Here is a 20078-nt window from a genome sequence, read left to right on the forward strand (position 1 = left end):
AACCCAACTTTTGACACTCTACTGGTTGCATAGGACCTTTAGGACTTTTATTATGGTCGTGTTAATTATTCTAATATTTTACCTAATTAATGCATTTAATGAGTTTTTAATTAATCTAATTACTTGAAAATAATTAATAGGAGCTTAGAAAAATATTTTTTTTAATTCTTTTAAAAGTTCTTACTTATTATCATCTGGTCATGCGATATTAAGGGCAATGGCCCATTCATAAAAAGTTGCGTTATTGCATTGCTTACTAATTGTTTTAATTATTATTCGTTTTAATTGCATATTGCCCGATACTTGATTTGAAATGCTAGATTGGACTCTAGAGACATGGGGTGGTATGCGAATAGAATTCACCTAGACGATGCTAGGTAATGGATGAATTGAAAAGTTTTATTTTTAGATTGCCTGCAGGCGTGATTTTGAGATGTGATGAGATTTGTGATGAGATTGAAACCGGCGTGTGTCCAGTGATGAATTGATAAACTGGCGTGTGTCCAGTGATGATGGCGAAGTGGTATATAAGATAGGCGAACCCTAGTTGTGATTCAGGTATGATAAGTTTTCCCCTTGTTGTAGTTATTGGGGTGCACACTCGGTATATAACTTAGGTGTACCTGCGACAGCAAAGAGAAGTGACCTCATGGGACCGAGCATGGCTCGTGATTGGGGGAGGAAAGATCTCGCGGAGAGATCTTAGATTTCACATTAGGATAATGAATAGTAATAAATTGGTATTTGTAAATTCTTATTCTGCTCTTTCGCAGTATTATTATCTTGTTGCTTGTTAGCTGTAAAGTAAAAGAGGTGGTTGGGTTGGATTATTCTACTGGGTGATTTATCACTCGCGGATACATCTGTATCCTGGCAAATCGTTTGCTTCGGCGATCAATTTGCCAGTGGGCGCAGGATTCACTGGAGAGGATTCAAAGATGGTGCAGTTCGACACGAAAAGAATATCAGGAACGAAGATCGAGTATGCGTTAGATTTGTACCAAGCCTAGAGTCAGTTCTGAAGTTAATGTATTTCGAATCAGTAAATTTATCTAGTGACTGTAATAGCTAAATTTTATTTTGAAAAATTATATTTATTTAGCAAATTTTCTTAAAATTTTATTTTATTTTGCTTCCGAAAAATCGGGGCGTTACACTAGTCCACGTGAAAAATGCAAAATTGGCTCACTCTTTTCTCTTTTAGTGTTTTGTTTCAAAATCAATTTGACCCAAATTTTTGAACAAAATAATATTCTCTCTCTCTCCTTGCCTCCCCACCCCCGACGGCCCCCACCTCCACCACTTTTGGACCGTTTGACCACCACCTTCTCTCTCCGACATCCATCTCTCTCTCTCTCTCTCTCTCTCTCTCTCTCTGTCCCCGTCTCCGTCGTCAGAACTCAACCGACAATCTGTATTGTTGGAGATTTTTTTGAGATCCAGTAAGGCTGCTCGTCGGTGGTATTATTTCCGGCGAGTTATGGTTTGAGCTCGGATTTGGATTGGGATTTATCTTGAATATTACAAAAAAATGTTAGGATAAAAGTAAAAAAAAATACTTTTTCGATTGTCTTGTCGAGACGAATTAATAGGGATAAAAAGTTTGTCGCAAAATAAACAACTACAAAAAAATTTGAATAGAGACAATAAAAAGTCCCTTGACTTTTTAATCCAAACCTAAGCGATGGCTTCAGCAAACGCAACAAAGACCGAAACTATACAATCGGTGCAATCATTACCTTCCAGACAATTCTCTGATGCAGCCTCTGACTCATCGTCGAAGTTACGTTACTGTTTGAAAATGAAAAAAAAGAAGTAAAAACCTGATTTTTTAAAAGTTTTTTTAGCCTCTAATTGCTTCATTTTTATTCAAAAAAAAAAAAAGAGTTTTAGGCTCCGTTTGTTTGGACATAAAATATTTTTCGGTAAAATGTTTTACCTATTTTCCGGTGTTTGGTTGTGTAAAAAATGAGGAAAACATTTACATGTAAAACATTTTCCATTAATTGGATGAAAATGACTTACCCTTAAATGTTCCGTAAGTTATTTTCCGAAATAAACCTGCTGCCTTCTACTGCAATTCTCAATGCTCAGTTGATTATCAATTCTGACCCACGTTCAATTCTAATATTCTCATATCTTTCCACCATTTAAGCCCCTCCTCTCTCTCTATACTTTTTTGTCGATTTCTGAATTTTTTTTTCAAGTGCCAACCAAACACCGGAAAATAAAATTTTGAAGTTTGTTTTCTAAAAAAATATTTTACATGAAAAGTATTTTACATCGAAACAAACGGAGCCTCATGAAATTTTACTTTTCTGAAATTTCTTATTGAGACAAATAAGAGAAGGGGGAGAAGAGAGGGGAAGGGAAACAAAAACCAAAAAAAAAAAAGAAGGGGAAAACGGGTTGGGTCGGGCGGGTTTGAGTTTGGCTCGACCCATATTCGACCCGACCCGTTTCAACCCATTTACTTTTTGACCCATATTTGACTCACAATCCCGTTTCAACCCGTCCAAACTCGCCCGTTTGCCACATCTAATATGTATCGTTGCTCACGATTTCACGTTATTTTTCGGTGGTGGTGTTGATGAATTTTCAGGCCTTAACTCGGAGCAACAATTTCTGGTTGGAGGGAGCTCGAGCTCGGATTTCCTGTTCGGCACATCTGATTGACAGCAAGAATTTTTTTTTTTTTTTTTTCATTCATTATCCGGGAGGTCAATGTTTGTTACCTAAGTTTTTGTTCTCCGTGATCACTCTAAAATTGCGCATCGGATAAACTAAAAATTTGTTAGGGAAAATAAGGATGTCGACTCTCAGAGACTGTGAAACAACTTATTATAAACACGAAAAAATGATTTTTGCGTTAATTGAAGGAATGCCATTTGGTGATTCCAAGGGTAGGAAAATTCGAGGTTTGCCCTCGAAAAATTAATCATTCCACCAAGAGCAAGGACACGTTGTGTCCCAATCCCTCTCTCCGCCACACATTTATGTGGTGTCCTCAATTGTAAGAAGCCTACACAAATTTGTAATGGGGAGAGGGATTTGGAGGGGCAATGAATGATCTCTCATCTCTATTATTCCCGTTATGAGCAAGAATAATGGTTTTTTTTTTTCTTCTCATTCAATGTTTTGTCGTATGGCCACCTCTCCACTTCCAAGACTCAATTCTCCTATCCCCCCCAGATACCAGCAGCAGTTCTTTTAGCCATCCCTTTGAATTTACATTGAATTCTGAAATTTTCTAGCAATGAATCAGACATCATGTATGGCAAGCATAAGAATAAACCCAAAGTTCAAAAGACTACCTACGATTAAAGATAAATAATTACTACTAATCATCAAAATTCAAAAGACTGCCTGCGATTAAAGATAAATAATTACTACTAATCATCAAAATTCAAAAGACTGCCTGCGATTAAAGATAAATAATTACTTAATCAAAATTCAGAGAGAGTGAAAAGATAGCTACAGAAAATGCAATGTCAGTCTACAAGTAGAGTACGACCCCTCCATCCTTCCAAAGCACGCATTGACTCAAACCTCACAAGGATTACACTCATAAATTAAAGGGAAAAAAACTGTAATAGTCTTTGTAGTTAAATATTCGTGTCAATTTGGTCCCTGTAGTTATAATTGGCTCGATTTACACTTTGTACTTTCCATTTTGTTTCAGTTCGGTCCATTTACTAACTTCCGTTAGTCCTTTAAATAGCAAAATCATATGACCCCCTTTTTTTGGGTTAAAACAAACCCGTTCAGTTAAATAAGTCAACTTCCTTTGTCTTTATTCAAATTTTTTTTCGTATTTGTTAGTTTTTCGTCAATTTTTTGGGGGTTATTGCATCGTCATAACGAGAAGAATCTAAAAAGTAAAAAATTATTATCCAAATTTAATTTTTTTTTGAATAAAAACGAAAAAAATTGGCTTAGATTTATTTTTCAACATTCCTAGTCAGGAATCAATGCATGGGCCAAGTGTAGGAAAATGAATGGAATGACAGGGCACTATTTTTTGTAACCACTTGAGCTGTTAAGTTAGGTTTATTGTAACTTAGTTAAGTGGTTTGTTATGTCTATGTATTAGGTTATGCCATGGTAAATTTGGAACTGAGTTTATATAATATTCTGACTTTTGAACGTGGTTATTTATCATGTTGTGACTTTTAGATCTATATCATATTGTGATTTTTGGACATGGTTCTATATGCATTTTCAATACTATGCAGAAAAATAAGGCATATCAATATTTGTCCACAAGTTAAATATGTAGACAATATCAGTGGTTATGATGCCTCATGGCTGATCATGAAAATGCTGAATTCGATGGCAACTTTTTGTAGAAAATTATAACCAAATTTCTTCTCAAGTGCCTCCTTATCAATGGAGAATGGAAGCGTGAACTGTGTTTTGATTCAGAGATATAATAGGGCAAGAGGGGAATGAGTAACCCTATTCAGCTAAATAAGCCAACTGGCTTATTTTTTTGTCTTTATTCAATTTTTTTTTGTATTTGTTAGTTTTTCGTCATTTTTTTGAGAATTATTGCATCGTCATAACAAGAGGAATCTAAAAAGTAAAAAATTACAATCAAAACCTAATTTTTTTGAATAAAGACAAAAATAAGCCAATTTTTTCGTCTTTATTAAAAAAAATTGGATTTCGATCATAATTTTTAACTTTTTAGATTCCTCTCATCATGATGATGCAATAACCCTAAAAAAAATTGACGAAAAACTAACAAATACGAAAAAAAATTCAATAAGGATAAAAAAATAAGCCAGTTGGCTTATTTAGCCGAACGAGTCTATTTTAACCCCAAAAAAGGGGGCCATATGATTTTATTGTTTAAAGGGCTAACGGCGGACTAACGGAAGTTAGTAATTGGACCAAATTGAAACAAAATGAAAAGTACAGAATGTAAATCGAGCCAATTAAAACTACAAGGACCAAATTGACACAAATACTTAACTACATGGACTATTTCAGTTTTTTCCCCTAAATTAAACCACTCAGATGCTGGTTATAATCCCTCAAGTATATATGAGAAAGATTTGATGTAACAACTCAGATGCTGGTTAATAAAAGTGGCAAAGTATATGAGAAAGATTTAATGTAACCACTCAGATGCTGGTTAATAAAAGTGAGGTTGGGGTTAGGGTTTGTTTTTCTTTACTTCTTTGCCGGCTGTTTAGCTTGGTTTTTTTTCGACTTGTCTCCCCAGTCTGATCTATACCAGTCTAGTATCCCTAGATTTGGTGGGTGTTGGTGGTGGACGAATAATCTATTTTAGTTTAGGGTTTGGTTGCTTGGCTGGAGTTTTCAGCTGCGTTTAGGGCCTCTTGGCGTGTCTGGGTTGTTTTGGTAGCTTCGATAGTGCGATTGGGGGTAGTTGGGAGTTTTGTGTTTTGGTGCTTCGCTGTGGTCTCACAGGCTTGTCGTTAAGTTGGCGGTTGCGTGCTTGAGCCTGAAGTGTCAGCAAGGTCATACCGGTGTGGTCCTACCCATGTTAGTGGGGTTCGCTCATCGGTGGTTGCTCGTCGGCGTGCCTTCTAATTTGGGTGTGCCGGTGTTGAGCTGCTTCTGGACATCATATCAGCTAGATTTCTTCTTGTGTTGATTGTGGGTTTGAGCTGTGTGTCTATGTTGGATACTCTACTACTTTTGTTGCGACGGATTCTTATGTCTTCACGTTATCGCCGGCTTGCTTCGGCAGTAGGTGCCTTTGAGTTTGTCTGCTTTTGTTGCAGGTGCTCGCATCTAGATTTGGGTAGTTTTGGTTCACTCCTGTATTTCGTGAAAAAAAATCTGTATTTGCTTTTGGACTTTCCATGTTAATGGACTGAATCGATTAAAAAAAAAAAGGCAAAATATATCCCATATAATGGACACAAGACGCTGTTTTGAGGGAAAAAAAAAGAGTCTCATGAATGGATGCCACTGGTGGAGAATTACGTAAACCACCATTATCATATTTTTAGTCTCCGTTTGGAACTTGGGTAGGGAAGGAGAAAAGTAAAGAAAATAATGGAGAGAAAAATTAGAGAGAAAGGAAATTGATCTTGTCAGAGAGGAAATTGGAACGACACAGAGAAATTAGAGAGGAGATTGAACTTTTTTTTTCGGTTTTTGTACTTTTTCCTCCATTTCTCATCAAAATATTTAATTCCACAAAGTAATTTCTTAATTTTTTACCTTACAAAAAAAGAAGAATAATTTTGTAAAATAAAAAAAAGAAGTAATTTCTTAAAAAACCGCAGCCCCTCCCTTTCTTTTTGTCATAAAATTATGGTGTTCTGATTTATCCCTTAAAAAATACCCCAAGTACTTATTTGCAATTTTTAAGCTTAAAAATAATATATTGACAGAAATAAAAAAATATGCAATATGGATCTTATTTGATAGATTTTTTAAACCCTGGAAAAAAATTAAAAAATTATTTTTATAAATTATTTATTTTTAAGCTTGAAAATAGATTCTTATTAAAGTACTTACTTATTTGAGAAAGTGGAACGGGATAAACTCCGTCTAAAAGGGGCTGACCTATTGTAAACTCATCGCTTAGGCCCCGTTTGGATGCTGCTATAGGAAGAGGGATTAGTTTTCCCCCCTTTACAAGACCGGGGCCCCACGCTTTGCCCCCGTTTGGAAGCCACAAACTCAGGGGTACTCCATAATCCTCTTCCTTCGGTAAGACCGGAGAAGAAGGGATTGGCCGGTCATATTTTCGGACAGGGTTTGAGGTGTTATTAAGTTATCCCCCCAATACCCCTTCAAATTGGACGATTTTACCTCCTCCTTATCCCCCTCCTCCAGCCCCTAACCCGCCTGAGTTTTCTGAGTTTTGACGACAGCAAAACAAGAACAGGAAGAAAAAAAACAGTAAATCGAAGAGAGGGAGACTAATCGGAGAGAGGGAGAATAGTAAGCTGTAGCCGTTCTCTCTTCTTCTTCTTCTTCCCCTCCTTCTACTGTTGCTGCTGCCACCGTTTTTTTGCTGCTACTGTCACCGCGCGCGCTCTCTCTCTCTCCCATGGCGATAAGAACAAAAAAAAGGATAAAAGAAAGTGTCTGTTTCTTACGGTCCTACCACTAATCAATTACTGAAGTGATTACTGGAGTAATTGATAAAATAAAGTGCACTTTGACCAATCTCAACAAAAAAAAAAAAATCTCAAAAAAGAACACTTTCACCGGAAAAAAAAAATTAAAATGAACACTGTATTTGGTGGGGAAACCCGAGCAAAAAAATTAGTATTCCAAATTTTAATCCGTTTGAATCGGTGGAAAGATTTTAATTTTCTGACAATTTTATTCTAAAGGGTCATAATTAAATTTTGACTTTAGGGCTCTCGTTATCTAGCGCTAAGAGATATTTGGTTCTACGACTTTCTTAAGGCTAATATTGCTTAATTATGAAAAAGTAATTAATTTTTATAATTTTATATTAATCATAATGAATAATCTAACTTAACACTGCACAATGGCAAAATGGTCATTTGACAGGCTTTTACATCATCCATTCTTATACCCCTATTAAGCAAGTTTATCAGATAATGTAAAATAGCTTTTTAGCTATTTTACCTAAGGAAAATAGAAAAAACAGGTTGTAGTAGAAGAGGTAAAAAGGGAGCTAAAATAGATTTCAAGAATTGGTTAGGTATTAATAGAGAACTACTGTTCATCAAGAATTCAATTCTGTCTGATTATTTAATTGTCTCTCTCTCCCTTTCCCTTTCCCTTTCCCCCCCCCCCCCCTCTCATATTATAATAATAGTATAAAAGAAAAAGTTGAAAAAATGTGTATTTTAATAGAGAATAGGTTAAATAGATGGTGTTGGTGTAGTATTGAAAGAAATATGAGTAGGTAAAATGAAAAATGTGCACTGTTCACGAGTTTTTTTACCTAAGTATTGGTAAACTTGCTCTAATCCTCCATCCAATCGAAGTACTAATACCTCATCCAATAGACATCACATCAATGATGTGGGCCATCTCTTATTAACTAATACCTCTACTATCTTATCCCTTTGTTAACTAAGATCATCACATTAATAATGTGGGCCATCTCTTATTAACTAATATCCCTACTATCTTATCCCATCTTATCCCCTTATTAACTAATACCCTCACAGCCTGTTTGGCTGGTGGATATGGCCCCGGATTTGTGATGCGGCTGGAGATAAAGTCCGGGCTCTTCTCTTCTCCGGTCTTTGGGAACGAAAAAACCCACCCCGATTTGTCCCCTGATTTGGGGACTTCGGACTACAAATCCACCTGTGGCCGGATTAGCTAATGACGGGGGTACCCCTGTCGTTAGTTATGCGGGGCTGTGTAATGACCATTTCACCCCTTTTTTTGTCATCACGCGTTTGTGGAGCGCAGAAACCAAACCGAAGAAGATAGAGGAGGAGGAGGAGTGATACCTCACAGAGATCGTCGGCGTCGGAGAAGAAGGAGGATTCCGATCGTCGGAGGAGGGGGTCGCCGATCGTCAGAGAAGAAGGAGGTCGCCGATTCTCGGAGTGGAGGCTGAGGAGGGGGTTGGGGGGAGAGGGGGAGGCGGTGGTGGATGCGTCCGTGGGTTTTTTGGAAGCGGATCTGTGTGGGTATATGTAAATATACATGTACTGATACTAATATACACATATGAACAGCTTTGGTTTTTTTTTTTTTCCTCTTTCCTATTGCGTTTTCTTCTTGGAAAATAATAGTAATTGTTTATTAAATATATGGTTTAAACATTTATAAATTAAAAAAAAATTTATTTTATCCTCAAATTAATGGTAAATACTAATTTTTTTCTAATTAATGAAATAAACCAATTTGGAGCATTACAAAATCAAGGAGGGTGATTCAGTCATTTGACATCTAATCTCATTATATCCACCCCTAAATCTCTTTTTCAAAAATTCATCCAAACACCTCATTACAAATACACCCTTCTTCAGAGGTGGGGTCACCCTCATTACTTATCACCTCTCGTTACATATTCACCCTCAAATCCACCCTCATTACATATCCATCCAAAATCAAATCCTCCATCCAAACGGGCCGTCAGTTCTTTCCCGATAATCCTTCGGTAAGCCGAACTCCAGAACACTTTGGCTTGTTGGGTTTAGGTTATGAGTGATAGACATAGAAAATTTATTCCGAACTGTGTGCACAGGGGTTTTGAGTACCCGAACGTACAAGCCTAGCATCCATGGCCATGGCGGTCGATTGTGAGATCAAAAGGTACAAGAAAACCCACCACGAAATCATCATCAAAACGGAAGATTCGCAGCCACCACGGCACATCCCTCGTGAAATCATCTTCGACATCCTCTCGAGACTTCCCGTCAAGTCTCTTCTGCGATTCAGGTCCGTTTGCAAACCATGGCTTTCTGTGATTTCAAATCCCCAATTCGTTAAAACCCATCTCAGTACATATTCTTATAAGGGTGATGATGATGACGATGATTGTACCCACCACAGACTTGTTTTGAACACTCACCCTAGTCATAATGTAACTGGACTGAAGACATGTTCACTAGAAACAGTATGCTCTGTGTTGGAGTCTCAACAATGGGAGAGTGCGGTTGACCTCGATTATCCATTTAATGACCTTGATCAGTATGTTGTTGTTGTGGGTTCGTGTAATGGGTTGATGTGTGTTGCTGCTACTCGTACAGGGACTATATATCTATTGAACCCATCTACTAGGAAATCTAAGAGATTGCCAGATTGGCGGGGGTCTCGAGATCTATATGGGTTTGGGTTTGATGAGTCCAATGATGACTACAAAGTGGTGTTGATATCATATAGAGGTGGAGGGGTTTCAGCTAAGAGCAACGTGATGGTTTATACATTAAGGACAGACTCGTGGAGACAGATCGGAGACCTTTCTTGTGGTGTTCCTTGCAATGTTTTAGGGAATTTTTTGAATGGGTCGCTCCTTTGGCTTGTATGTGTTGATAATAGTGGTCCGGGCTACTCTTATGTCATTGTTTCTCTTGATCTGGAAAAGGAGACGTATGGGGAGGTTTCGCAACCTAATTACGGTAAAGCTCATTTCAGTTTGGATTTGGAATTGTGTGTTTTAGAAAGATGCCTCGGGGTGCTGTGTACGTCTCCAAAGAGTCATACCGATGTATGGATAATGAAGGAGTACGGCAAGATAGATTCTTGGACCAAGTTGTTCACAATTCAGGATGTAGCCAAACCAGTATTGTCTCATAGAATCTCACCACCATTGTGCATTTCAAAGAATGGCAAACTTTTGATATTATATAGGCAACATTTAAGTGTTTACAGTCCAAAAAATGGTACTTTTAGGAATCTGGTAATTCATAACGCGAACAACTGCGAACAAATATGTACCTATGTTGAGAGCTTAGTCTCGCCTGATGTTGACACTGTGGTTTAGAGGCAACACCAATAACAACTGGTCAAGAGAGGTACAAGCTATTCCATATATTTGTTATTTTTCCTTTGACACCTATTTTATTGGACCAACTAGCTGTTTGTAAATTGATGTGCTATATGCTCAATTTTGATAATTCTGCCTCACAATGTTAACCACATAGTATGTAATATTTTTATACGAGGGACAATGGGAGAATGAAACTAACCTATGGAATAAATACTCTGAGGCAGGTATTCGATGCTTGTTGGGCACAAATGCGTGAGGTTGGTAGATGTGTCCATATAAGAAATTGTTTTTTTTTTTTTTCCTAAGCAAAAGGAACTTATTAATCAACTGTTACCAGGTTAGAACTTCACCAAAGAAATATTGACCACCTATTAGAAGATTGAAAAAACTAACAATTCTTCCATACCACAAAGACTAACTCACCACTTAACTAAGCTCAAGCTATAGACAACAGTAACCAAAGGGATTGGCGTGGTGGTTAAGACCTAGGTTTTAGGGGTTTGCTCTCTCCTAGGTCTTTGGTTCAAAATTTGTTTAAGCACTGGTGGCTCTACTTGAAGAGAAAGATGGTCACATGACCACCCCAATTTCTTTTTTCATAGAATACATGAAAAAATTGTACTATTGTAGATTAGTTTATCATTTGAACACCCAGTCCAAATATGAATGAACACCCAAACTAAATGAACACCCATCCAAAATATTAGCCCACAAATCAATCCATTTGAACACTTAGCCTTATATTATTAACACCCATCAATTCACAATCGAACACCTAATACATTAGCCCAAACAATGTACATATTATAAAAGAATTATAAAAAACATTGAGAGAAAAAGAATGACTTAATGGTATCAGTATCATGCTTTGGTATCAGGAAGATAATATGTCCGAAAAGATCTATGCCAACCCATTCGCCTCAATTTCCCCTAAAAGAATATTAGTAGATTTATGCACCTATTTAATCTTGCTTGGCTCAAATGGAAAATTTAGTCAAGAAAAATAGTAAAATTTTATGTATTTCTATATTTTCTAATCGCAATATTATACTTCCTCCGTCTAGTGTTTTAAAAAGCGCGTGCCTCGCGCGCCATGGCGCTGAGGAGAAAGGGCTGCGCTTCGAGGGGGTGGGCTATGGCGCAAAACACTAAAGCGCACTAAAGGCGCTGAAGCGCACACCAAGGCGACCGCCTTTTGATTTTTCAGCCAAAATCGATCTCGGCCGTTAGATCTATGATGCAGAAAGGTTCGTGATGAGCTGAATAATTTTCTTCTATGTAAATCAATCTCAACCTAGAGAGGATCGATCATAACAGCAGCCTCAGCGACAGCGCCTAAGCTTCTTCTCCTTCTCTTCGTCCTCCTTTGCCTCCTTCTTTCTTCTTCTCTCATGTTCTTTCTTCTCTCGTGTCTTCTTTCTTCTTCTTCTTCTTCTTCTTCCACATGCTGCTATTTTTTTTATAGCTCTGTTTTTCTTCACCTGGTGCTTTTTTTTTTACAAATTTTGTTTCCAGTTCCTCTTCTTCTTCTTCTCACGAATAATTTCCAGCTCTGTTTTTTCTTTTTCACCTGCTGCTATTTTTTTTTGTTTTTTGTTTTTACAGATTTTGTTTCCAGTTCTCTGTTTACAGTTTATGGCGTCTTTCCTATTTGTTCATCCTAGATGATATCTGTAAATAAGTGTTTGTGTTTGTTATGTTTTATGACATTTGAAAGTTTTATAAGTGTGTGTTTGTGTTGAAAACTTGTTTTAATAAATTGTGCTTCGCTGTCAAGCAAAAAAAAAAAATTTGCGCTTCGTGTCAATAAAGCGCGCCTCGCCTTGCGCTGAAGCTCCAGGGGACCTTGGTGCGTCAGTGCGCCTTTCGCCATTTAAAACATTGCCTCCGTCTCAAAATGATAGTTCCCTTTGAAAAGACGTGCAATTTTTGGATAAAAAAATTAAATACTTTCTCGTACATGAGTTTCCGAGTTTCTTCACACCTAATTAAAGATTTAGATTAGCTCTTTAATTTGGTGCGGAAAAAATTTGAGAAATTATGAATGCAAATATTTATTTTTTGATTCGAAATTGTAGGTCTATTTGTTGGGGATTATCATTTTGGGATATAGGGAGTACGAAATTTTGTATATATTCTACTTTTTATAAAGGGCATAGAAGTAATTCTTGAACACCCTCCTAAAAAATCCTGGAGCTGTCACTGTCTTTAAATGGGATCAACTCTTTGGGGCCAGTCCATAAAGGGCTGTGCCCCAATTTCAAATGGGACCTCCTCTAGTGGATGATGGAATTGTCCCCTTCAGTCAAGGTGCAGATAAGCAAGCCAGGAAACCATGAGTTATGAAAAAGGCTATGCATAACAGTGGCATGAGCAATGGCATCAACCACGAGTCCACAAATATGTCCAGTGTTTCGAAATTTAGGTAGGAACATTCCACGCAAGACACTTGCACAATTACTAAGATTGTTCTTTGTCTATGTTCATGAGTGTAACTCTCTTGCTCTATTGTCTTGTTCAATCTCTTGCTGGATAACTTCTCAGGGCCTTTACCTTTTTAGGTTTCCCTTTTTTGGATAAGATTCTTGTATGCCTTTCCTACTTATGTGAAAGACTGCATAAGCCAAGGTCCTTAGTTTATGAAGCGGGAGCGGGGGAGCAAGACAATAGTGAAGAAACTAAAGTTAGTCCTCTTATGCATGTCAATTATTCGTATTAGTTTTGAGTCATTTGCAAGTGTTTTTCTTTTTGTGTAAATATGAATAAATACTGTGTATACTATGTGGTTGAGCAAATTTTAGTTAATATTTTTCTAGTATCTTATCGTTACTTCATATTTTCTCTTGCTTGGTAACTCTTCTTTTGTTTCTTTTGAGATTTATATACTTGAAAGGTTTTATTTTTTTGTCACCAGTACATTCCTTTGTAGATGGTAGGAAATTTTCATGGCGATTCTAACTTGGGAGCGCAGAAGCAAGGTTTCGGTGTGGGTCACCTAGACATCAGGGCCTTACAACTAAACCAAAGACAACCGGAAAATTGTACTTCAAAAAGTCACCCTCTTACAGCACAGGAGTCTATTGAATTTTAACTCACTAGTATCTCATTTCACACAGCAGAAGTCTAACAACTAGAGATGAAATAAGGGTTGGTGTGATATGTTGTTTGGAACAAAAGCATGTCATGCCAAGGACTTTGCTTTTTAGCAATTTCCCTCCCTATTCTGCTATGAGGGAGAGAGGGAGGGAGGTGCCGAAGATGGCAGTATTGCAGCAATGGTGGCGGTTTCCGACAATAGGAAGGATGATTAAATCTCGTTCTCCTTTTTTAGTTTCGTGTAGATGTTGTACCTATGTACCTATAGGTGTGTGTGATGGTCGGTGGGGAAAGAAAAACCGTATAATGAACCTAAGAAGACGTGGTAGAGAAACTCAATTGGTGAAGTGGTGGTGTTTGTGATAATCTTATTGATGGAGGTTATGATGGGTGTTTCGCTTTGGTTCAATAATTGGTGGTATTGTTTAGAATGAATGCTCAGTTTGGCTTGGGTACATGCTACTGAGTGAGTGTTTCCATGAACTGCATGATAGTTTTTCTATGGCCCTGGTTGAGTTGATTAGGAGATATCTATCCGTCAGGTTTGCTGTCTGGGCAAGAATAAAATGGAGCTTTTCCAACTGAGATGTATGTTTTAGTGTGCTGATCATGGCTTAGATCCTTATTTGAGGCAACGGCCAACGGGAACTTAATTTATTGTTTTGTTTCTAATTAGTTGTAATATTTATTGATCTTCTTTGTTTGCGATATTAGCTTTTACGAATGCAACTGCCATATTTCCTTCCTGTCATAAATGCAAGTAAATATTTCGTATATAAATCTGATGGAATCAACTTGCTTTATTGCTATTTTGATTTGGATATGTCTTTCATGTTCAACGGTCCGGATGTGCACAACACGGAGCACATAGCACCATCCCCCACTTCCTTTCATTTATGTTCTCCCGTTCTCATGTTCAAAGTAGATGTAAAAATACTGTATTCTCATTGAATTGGTGATAGGATATATATATATATATATATATATATATATATATATATATATATATATATATATATATATATATATATATATTTTTTTTTTTTTTTGGGGGTGGGGGGGGCGGAATTGGTGATAGGATTTTGCTGCATTGTTTGATATTTTTTCAGAAAAACTTGTTTATTTGCGGAATGTGTGTTATTTGCTCACATTTGCCCGTTATTTTTCAGTGGTGGTGATGATTTCGTAGGCCTTAGTTCGGAGCAGCAATTTAGTCTTGGAGGCAGCGCGTTCTAGGAGATGCTCTTTTAGCAAAAATTTTCCTGTTCAGCATTTTTTCTAGGGTTTATTTACATATATTGTGGGAATTGTAATTTTATATTTATTTCTCTGTGATTTTTGAATTGGAGACTATTTTTTGGGATTCTAAATTATTTTTGCTTTTCTACATCCCTGAGCTTGAAAAATTTTCATACTGTTAATGAGGAATCTATCCCCTAATTTTAGTGCTTGTAAATTTTCTACTCACCATTAAATTTCGGGCGCTGCTATTCGCAGCCTTTTATTTTCTTCCATAGCCCGTTAAAAATTTTCAATTATACTCGACAGTTAGTTATCGAAATTGAGATATATTTTCAGCATCTAATTACCGAAATATAATATTTTTTTCAACAGCTATTTACCGAAAATGTATATTCGGCAGTTGTTTACCAAAAGTTGAACATATTTTTGATATGTAGTTACCGAAATATAATTTTGTTTTCAACAGCTATTTATCGAAATGCTATATATGATTTTCAACAACTATTTACCGAAATGTAGTGAGTTATGAGAGAAAATAAAGGGATGCCAATAGCAGCGTCCTAAATTTCACTGATGGTTTCTCAAATCACAATTTCCCCTTAGGTTCTGACTATTGCACGGCCCTCCCCTACTTTACAAATTCTTCGCCAAATCAGCCATTCTGTTAAGTTTGCTCTAACCCTGTTACTTTTGGCTGATAATGACTAGAATATCCTTGGATATTAGAGTGCGCTTCTTTTCTTTTTCTTTTTTTATTATATTTGAAGTTCTAAATGATATATAAAATGTATTAGAGTGATTAAGACAATTATTTATGCAAGAGATAGTTGATAACAGAATTCAAATAATTTTTTGAATAATGAAAATGGATTATTAAAAATATGCACATAAAATTATTGCTTTGTGTAAATTGGGTTATAAAAAATGATTGCTTTGTGTAAATTGGGGAAGTGATATTTATGTATGTTATCGTATAGAACCAGGGAGTTTGAAATTTGAGAAAAATATGTACATTTTACTTTTGGCTTCTCAAAAGGTTGAGAAAAATAAAGAACAAAAATATAAAAGCTGGATAGTGAATTATCTTGTATACTTATGGGTAAAAAAGAACATTATTGTTGCAATCCAGTTTAAAGATCCCAAACAAATATCGTTCAATTCAATGCAAAACAAAGATAGAGCATGAACAACCCCAAGAGATTGACCCGGTTGTTTAGGCTTTTGAGACTTAAGAGTTTCATCCTTCAAGGCTAGTTTATATGGACCTTTGGCTTGATTTAATTGGGCTTTCTACCAATGGATATGCAGAAATCCTATTGGTACCGACGGGTACCATAGGGAAAATGTACCGACGGCCGCCGGACGGCCGTCTCCGGCCACCGGACGGCCGATCCGAGCCGTCCAAAAATTTTAAAAAATAAAACCGAGTGGGCCTACGCGAGAATCAATGGCATCCGAGGTGTGTAGGGTACTTGATCCGAGCACCCATTTTTCGTGTATATTTGTATATACGTGTATATACACGAAAAAGGGGTGCTCGGATCAAGTACTCTACACACCTCGGATGCCATTGATTCCCGCGTAGGCCCACTCGGTTTTATTTTTTAAAATTTTTGGACGGCTCGGATCGGCCGTCCGGTGGCCGGATACGGCCGTCCGGTGGCCGTCGGTACATTTTCCCTATGGTACCGTCGGTACCAATAGCACTACTCATGGATATGGGACTGTCCCCAAAAATTAGTCAAGGTGTGAGTAAACTGACCCATCCCCTAAGGTTTGTGTTAATGACGGATACCCTCTTACGTATGAGGAATAACAATTTTTTTATCGGCAAGAGGAATAACAATGAACCTCCGTTGGGTTTTATGTGTGTTTTATACCAACGCCCCAGTCAACAATTATTTGACCGAACACGTGATGAAATGAGCCAAGAGTGACTTATATTGAAAAGTTCATGATAATAAAAAGTAAGAAAAAACTATCAACTCTTACTTATTTTGAATCAAAATGACTTTTGTTACCCATTGAAGGAACTGTTTTTGATAAAAAGGTACAATTGACTAATTACAATTTATTTTTTACTACTCGAAACAACTAATTTTTTTTTTGTAAGACAAATTTATTATATTTTGGTCATTTTTTTTAGAATTGAGAGGTTCTTATTATTCACTCTATTTATAAACAGGTTGAAGTTGTCAATATATGACATGTTTTGTCGATTATATTCCTTGTTTGGTCGAACAACTTTTGCTTGGGTGTGGGTGAAATAAACATCGAAACCACATGAGGTCTGAAGTGAAATATACCAAAAATATATGGATCATAACTCCCAATCTAAATTTCCAAAAAGTAAAAAAAAAAAAAAAAAGGATCTTACCAAATCAACCCCGAGGACTATACAAAAAGCCTTCTTCCACTAAATTTTTTTGGGCTTTTTCTTATTTTGTCCATAGTTTTTTTTTGCTTTTGTTAATTTTGTGTCTAAATTAGGTGGATTATAATCGTAAAGGTAACAGTGTACCAAAAAAATAAAAGTGAATTTTTTTTTTTACTCTTACCCAAATAGGAGTATGTTACAAAATATTCAAGAAAAAGCCACAAAAGTCGGCTTTTGGGATTTTCTTTTAATATTTTAAAAAATATTTTGGTAAAATTTATAATTTTTAGATTTTCGATTCGTTTTAGACGCAAAACAAACAAACGCGAAAGGAATACAAAAAGCTTAGCGAGCCTGAAAGCTTAGCGGAACGAGTCCTGCCTGTTGCAAAACACATCACTTGTAGTAGTATCTTTCCTTCTACAACCCAAAGTCCAGAACGAGAACACAGAACATTGCAGTACCGTCGATGGCGATCGGTTCTGAGATAATAGGGAACAAGAAAACCCATCACCAAACCGCCATCCCAACGGAGGATTCGCAGCCATTGCTGCACCTCCCTCAAGAAATTATCTTCGACATACTCTCGAGACTGCCCATTAAGTCTCTTCTGCGATTTCAGGTCCGTTTGTAGATCATGGCTTTCTTTGATTTCAAATCACCAATTCGTTAAATCCCATCTCAGTATAGCTTCTAATATGAACGACCAGAGACTCGTTTTGAATGCTTACCCTAATCGTACTGGACGGAAGTCATGTTTACTTGACTCTATAATGGAGTGTAAACTACCGGAGAATGCGGTTGAATTTGATTATCCATCTAAAGAACCTAATCAATTTGTTTATATTGTGGGTTCGTGTAATGGGTTAATGTGCGTTGCTGCTGATATATGGAGTACTAATAAAAGGACTATATATCTATGGAACCCATCTACTAGGAAATCTAAGAGATTGCCAGATTTGGGAGTTAGGAGGGGGTGGAATTGGCACGATTTATATGGGTTTGGGTTTGATGAGTCCAATGATGACTACAAAGTGGTGCTAACATTCTGCGATAGTGGTGGTGGGGTTTCAGCTGATAGGAAAGTGATGGTTTGTACGTTAAGGACAGACTCGTGGAGACAAATTGGAGGCTTTTCTTGTGATGTTCCTTTTGGTGTTTTTGGGAAATTTTTGAATGGGTCGATCCATTGGGTTGCACGTGACAACTAGGGATGGCAATTCCGGCCGTCCCGACCCAATCCGTCCCGTTCCCCGCCCCAAATGGGTAAGGGATTCGGGGATTATTTGGGGATCGGGTAAGGTATGGGGATAATTTTTTAAAAAAATGGGGAACGGGTGGGGGGTGGATGTGAGGTAGTACCCGCCCAATCCCCGCCCAGCCCCAATCCCCGCCCAACTAGCCTACTATATATAATACATAATTATATACATACACATAAGTTAAGGACTTAGGGTTCCTGATCCCCGCCCCAACCCCACTAGCCTACTATATATATAGATAAGTTAGGGTTTTTCCATTTTCCAGTTGCCACTCTAGAGACTTACGTCTCCAATCCCCAGCCCCATTAGCCTACTCATCTTATTTGTTTGAAACTGTTTTTATTTCAATTTGGTTTGTAATGCACTATGGCAACAATTATGTGACTGTTTTAATTTAAATTTGGTTTATAATGGCACTACGGCACAGATGTGACTGTTTTCATTTTGATTTGGTTTGTAATGGCACTATGGTAGCAACTGTGGCTATTTTCCTTGGCATTTGGTTTGTAATGGCAGCGTAGATTATTATTTTTTGTTTTTTTTTTTGAATTTAGTTTCTTGGTTCGTATTTTATGGTAGGTGACTTTTTTTTAAAAAAGTTTTGGGATCTTTGGATCCCCGATTCCCCACGGGAATCCCCGTTCCCCGTTTGGGGCGGGGATGGAGGGTAAAAATAAATCCCCGATGGGGATTGGGGCGGGGATGGGAAGGAATTTGAGTTCGGGGATCGGGGACGGGGATAGTGGTATCCACCCCCGACCCTCCCCATTGCCATCCCTAGACTGACAACAGTAGTTCAAGCTACTCTTCTGTCATTGTTTCTCTTGATTTGGAAAAAGAGACGTATAACGATGTTTTGCAACCTAATTATGGTGCTGATGTTTTCCATTTGGAATTGTGTGTTCTAAAAGGAAGCCTCGGTGTGCTGTGTATGTGTCGAAAGAATTATACTGATGTATGGATAATGAAGGAGTACAGCACGATAAGTTCTTGGACCAAGTTGTTCACAATACAGGACGTAGCTGAAGCACGGATTCTTCGATTCTCATCAATAATGTGCATTTCAAACAATGGCGAATATTTAATATTATTTGGGCAAAAGTTTAGTATCTACAGTCCAAAAAATGGTACTTCTAGGAATTCGATAATTCGTAACTGGGACCCCTGTTTTCAAATATGTACCTATGTTGAGAGCTTAGTCTCACCCAATACTGACAATGTGGTTCCAAGGCAACACCAATAACAGGTCATGAAGAGAGGTACAGATTAGTTCACATTTCTGTTGATTTTTCTTTTCACGTCTTTTTTATTGCAACAACTAGCTGTTTGCAAATTGATGTGCTATATGCTCCATTTTGATACGTATGCAACACAATGTTCACCCCACATTATGAAATATTTTTATACGTGGTATGTTGGGAGGATGAAACTAACCTATGGAATGAATGCATGAGGCCGGTATTCGACATGTGTTGGGCACAAGTATGCGAGGTTGGTAGATGTGTCCATACAAGCATCTCATTAGAACTCCACCAAAAAAGTTGCTCACTGATTAGAGAACTTAAAAGTGAACAATTCTTCCATATTGCAAAGACCAATCCACCAACTAAGTTCAAGGTATGGACCTCAATAAACCCTAGGGATTGGCCTGAATGTGAAGGTATGAGATATATGGGTTTGC

General features: G+C 37.3%; 3 protein-coding genes across 13 annotated transcripts in view; all 3 read left to right on the plus strand.

The window, feature by feature from the left end:
- Positions 1–20078, plus strand: part of LOC131300406 (F-box/kelch-repeat protein At3g23880-like) — a 37506-nt gene that overhangs the window by 14984 nt on the left and 2444 nt on the right. For 6 of the 7 annotated variants that reach the window (XR_009190945.1, XM_058326220.1, XM_058326226.1 and 3 more), the window contains one exon: positions 2603–2713. The exons of the other annotated variant lie outside the window; for it this stretch is intronic. The gene's annotated coding sequence lies outside the window, so the exon portion shown is untranslated. Of the gene's footprint in view, positions 1–2602; positions 2714–20078 lie in introns of those variants that run through there. 7 annotated transcript variants of the gene reach the window in all.
- On the plus strand, positions 9089–14903 carry LOC131300404 (F-box/kelch-repeat protein At3g23880-like). Of its 5 annotated transcripts, none has more exons than XM_058326218.1 (2): positions 9089–10445; positions 14686–14903. In XM_058326218.1, exon 1 carries the CDS (start codon positions 9212–9214, stop codon positions 10412–10414), a length of 1203 nt encoding a protein of 400 aa, XP_058182201.1. In that variant the 5' UTR covers positions 9089–9211; the 3' UTR covers positions 10415–10445; positions 14686–14903. The 5 variants fall into 5 exon arrangements, with proteins under 5 accessions (XP_058182201.1, XP_058182202.1, XP_058182198.1 ...); XM_058326219.1 differs by having other exon boundaries at positions 14706–14903; XM_058326215.1 differs by lacking the exon at positions 14686–14903 and adding an exon at positions 12982–14475.
- LOC131299582 (F-box/kelch-repeat protein At3g06240-like) lies at positions 17605–18346 on the plus strand. The gene is made up of 2 exons (XM_058325168.1): positions 17605–17757; positions 17846–18346. The coding sequence occupies exons 1-2, from the start codon at positions 17605–17607 to the stop codon at positions 18344–18346; spliced, it is 654 nt and encodes a 217-aa protein (XP_058181151.1).

This window comes from Rhododendron vialii, chromosome 9a, assembly GCF_030253575.1.
Source record: "Rhododendron vialii isolate Sample 1 chromosome 9a, ASM3025357v1".
NCBI lineage: Eukaryota > Viridiplantae > Streptophyta > Magnoliopsida > Ericales > Ericaceae > Rhododendron > Rhododendron vialii.

What these genes read in the sequence shown, in the direction of transcription:
- LOC131300404 (XM_058326218.1), top strand. Translation starts at nt 9,212, where the DNA reads ATGGCCATGGCGGTCGATTGTGAGATCAAAAGGTACAAGAAAACCCAC.
- LOC131299582 (XM_058325168.1), top strand. Translation starts at nt 17,605, where the DNA reads ATGGCGATCGGTTCTGAGATAATAGGGAACAAGAAAACCCATCACCAA. An exon ending in AGTCTCTTCTGCGATTTCAG is followed by an intron (nt 17,758 to 17,845) that starts GTCCGTTTGTAG and finishes ATGAACGACCAG; the next exon opens with AGACTCGTTTTGAATGCTTA.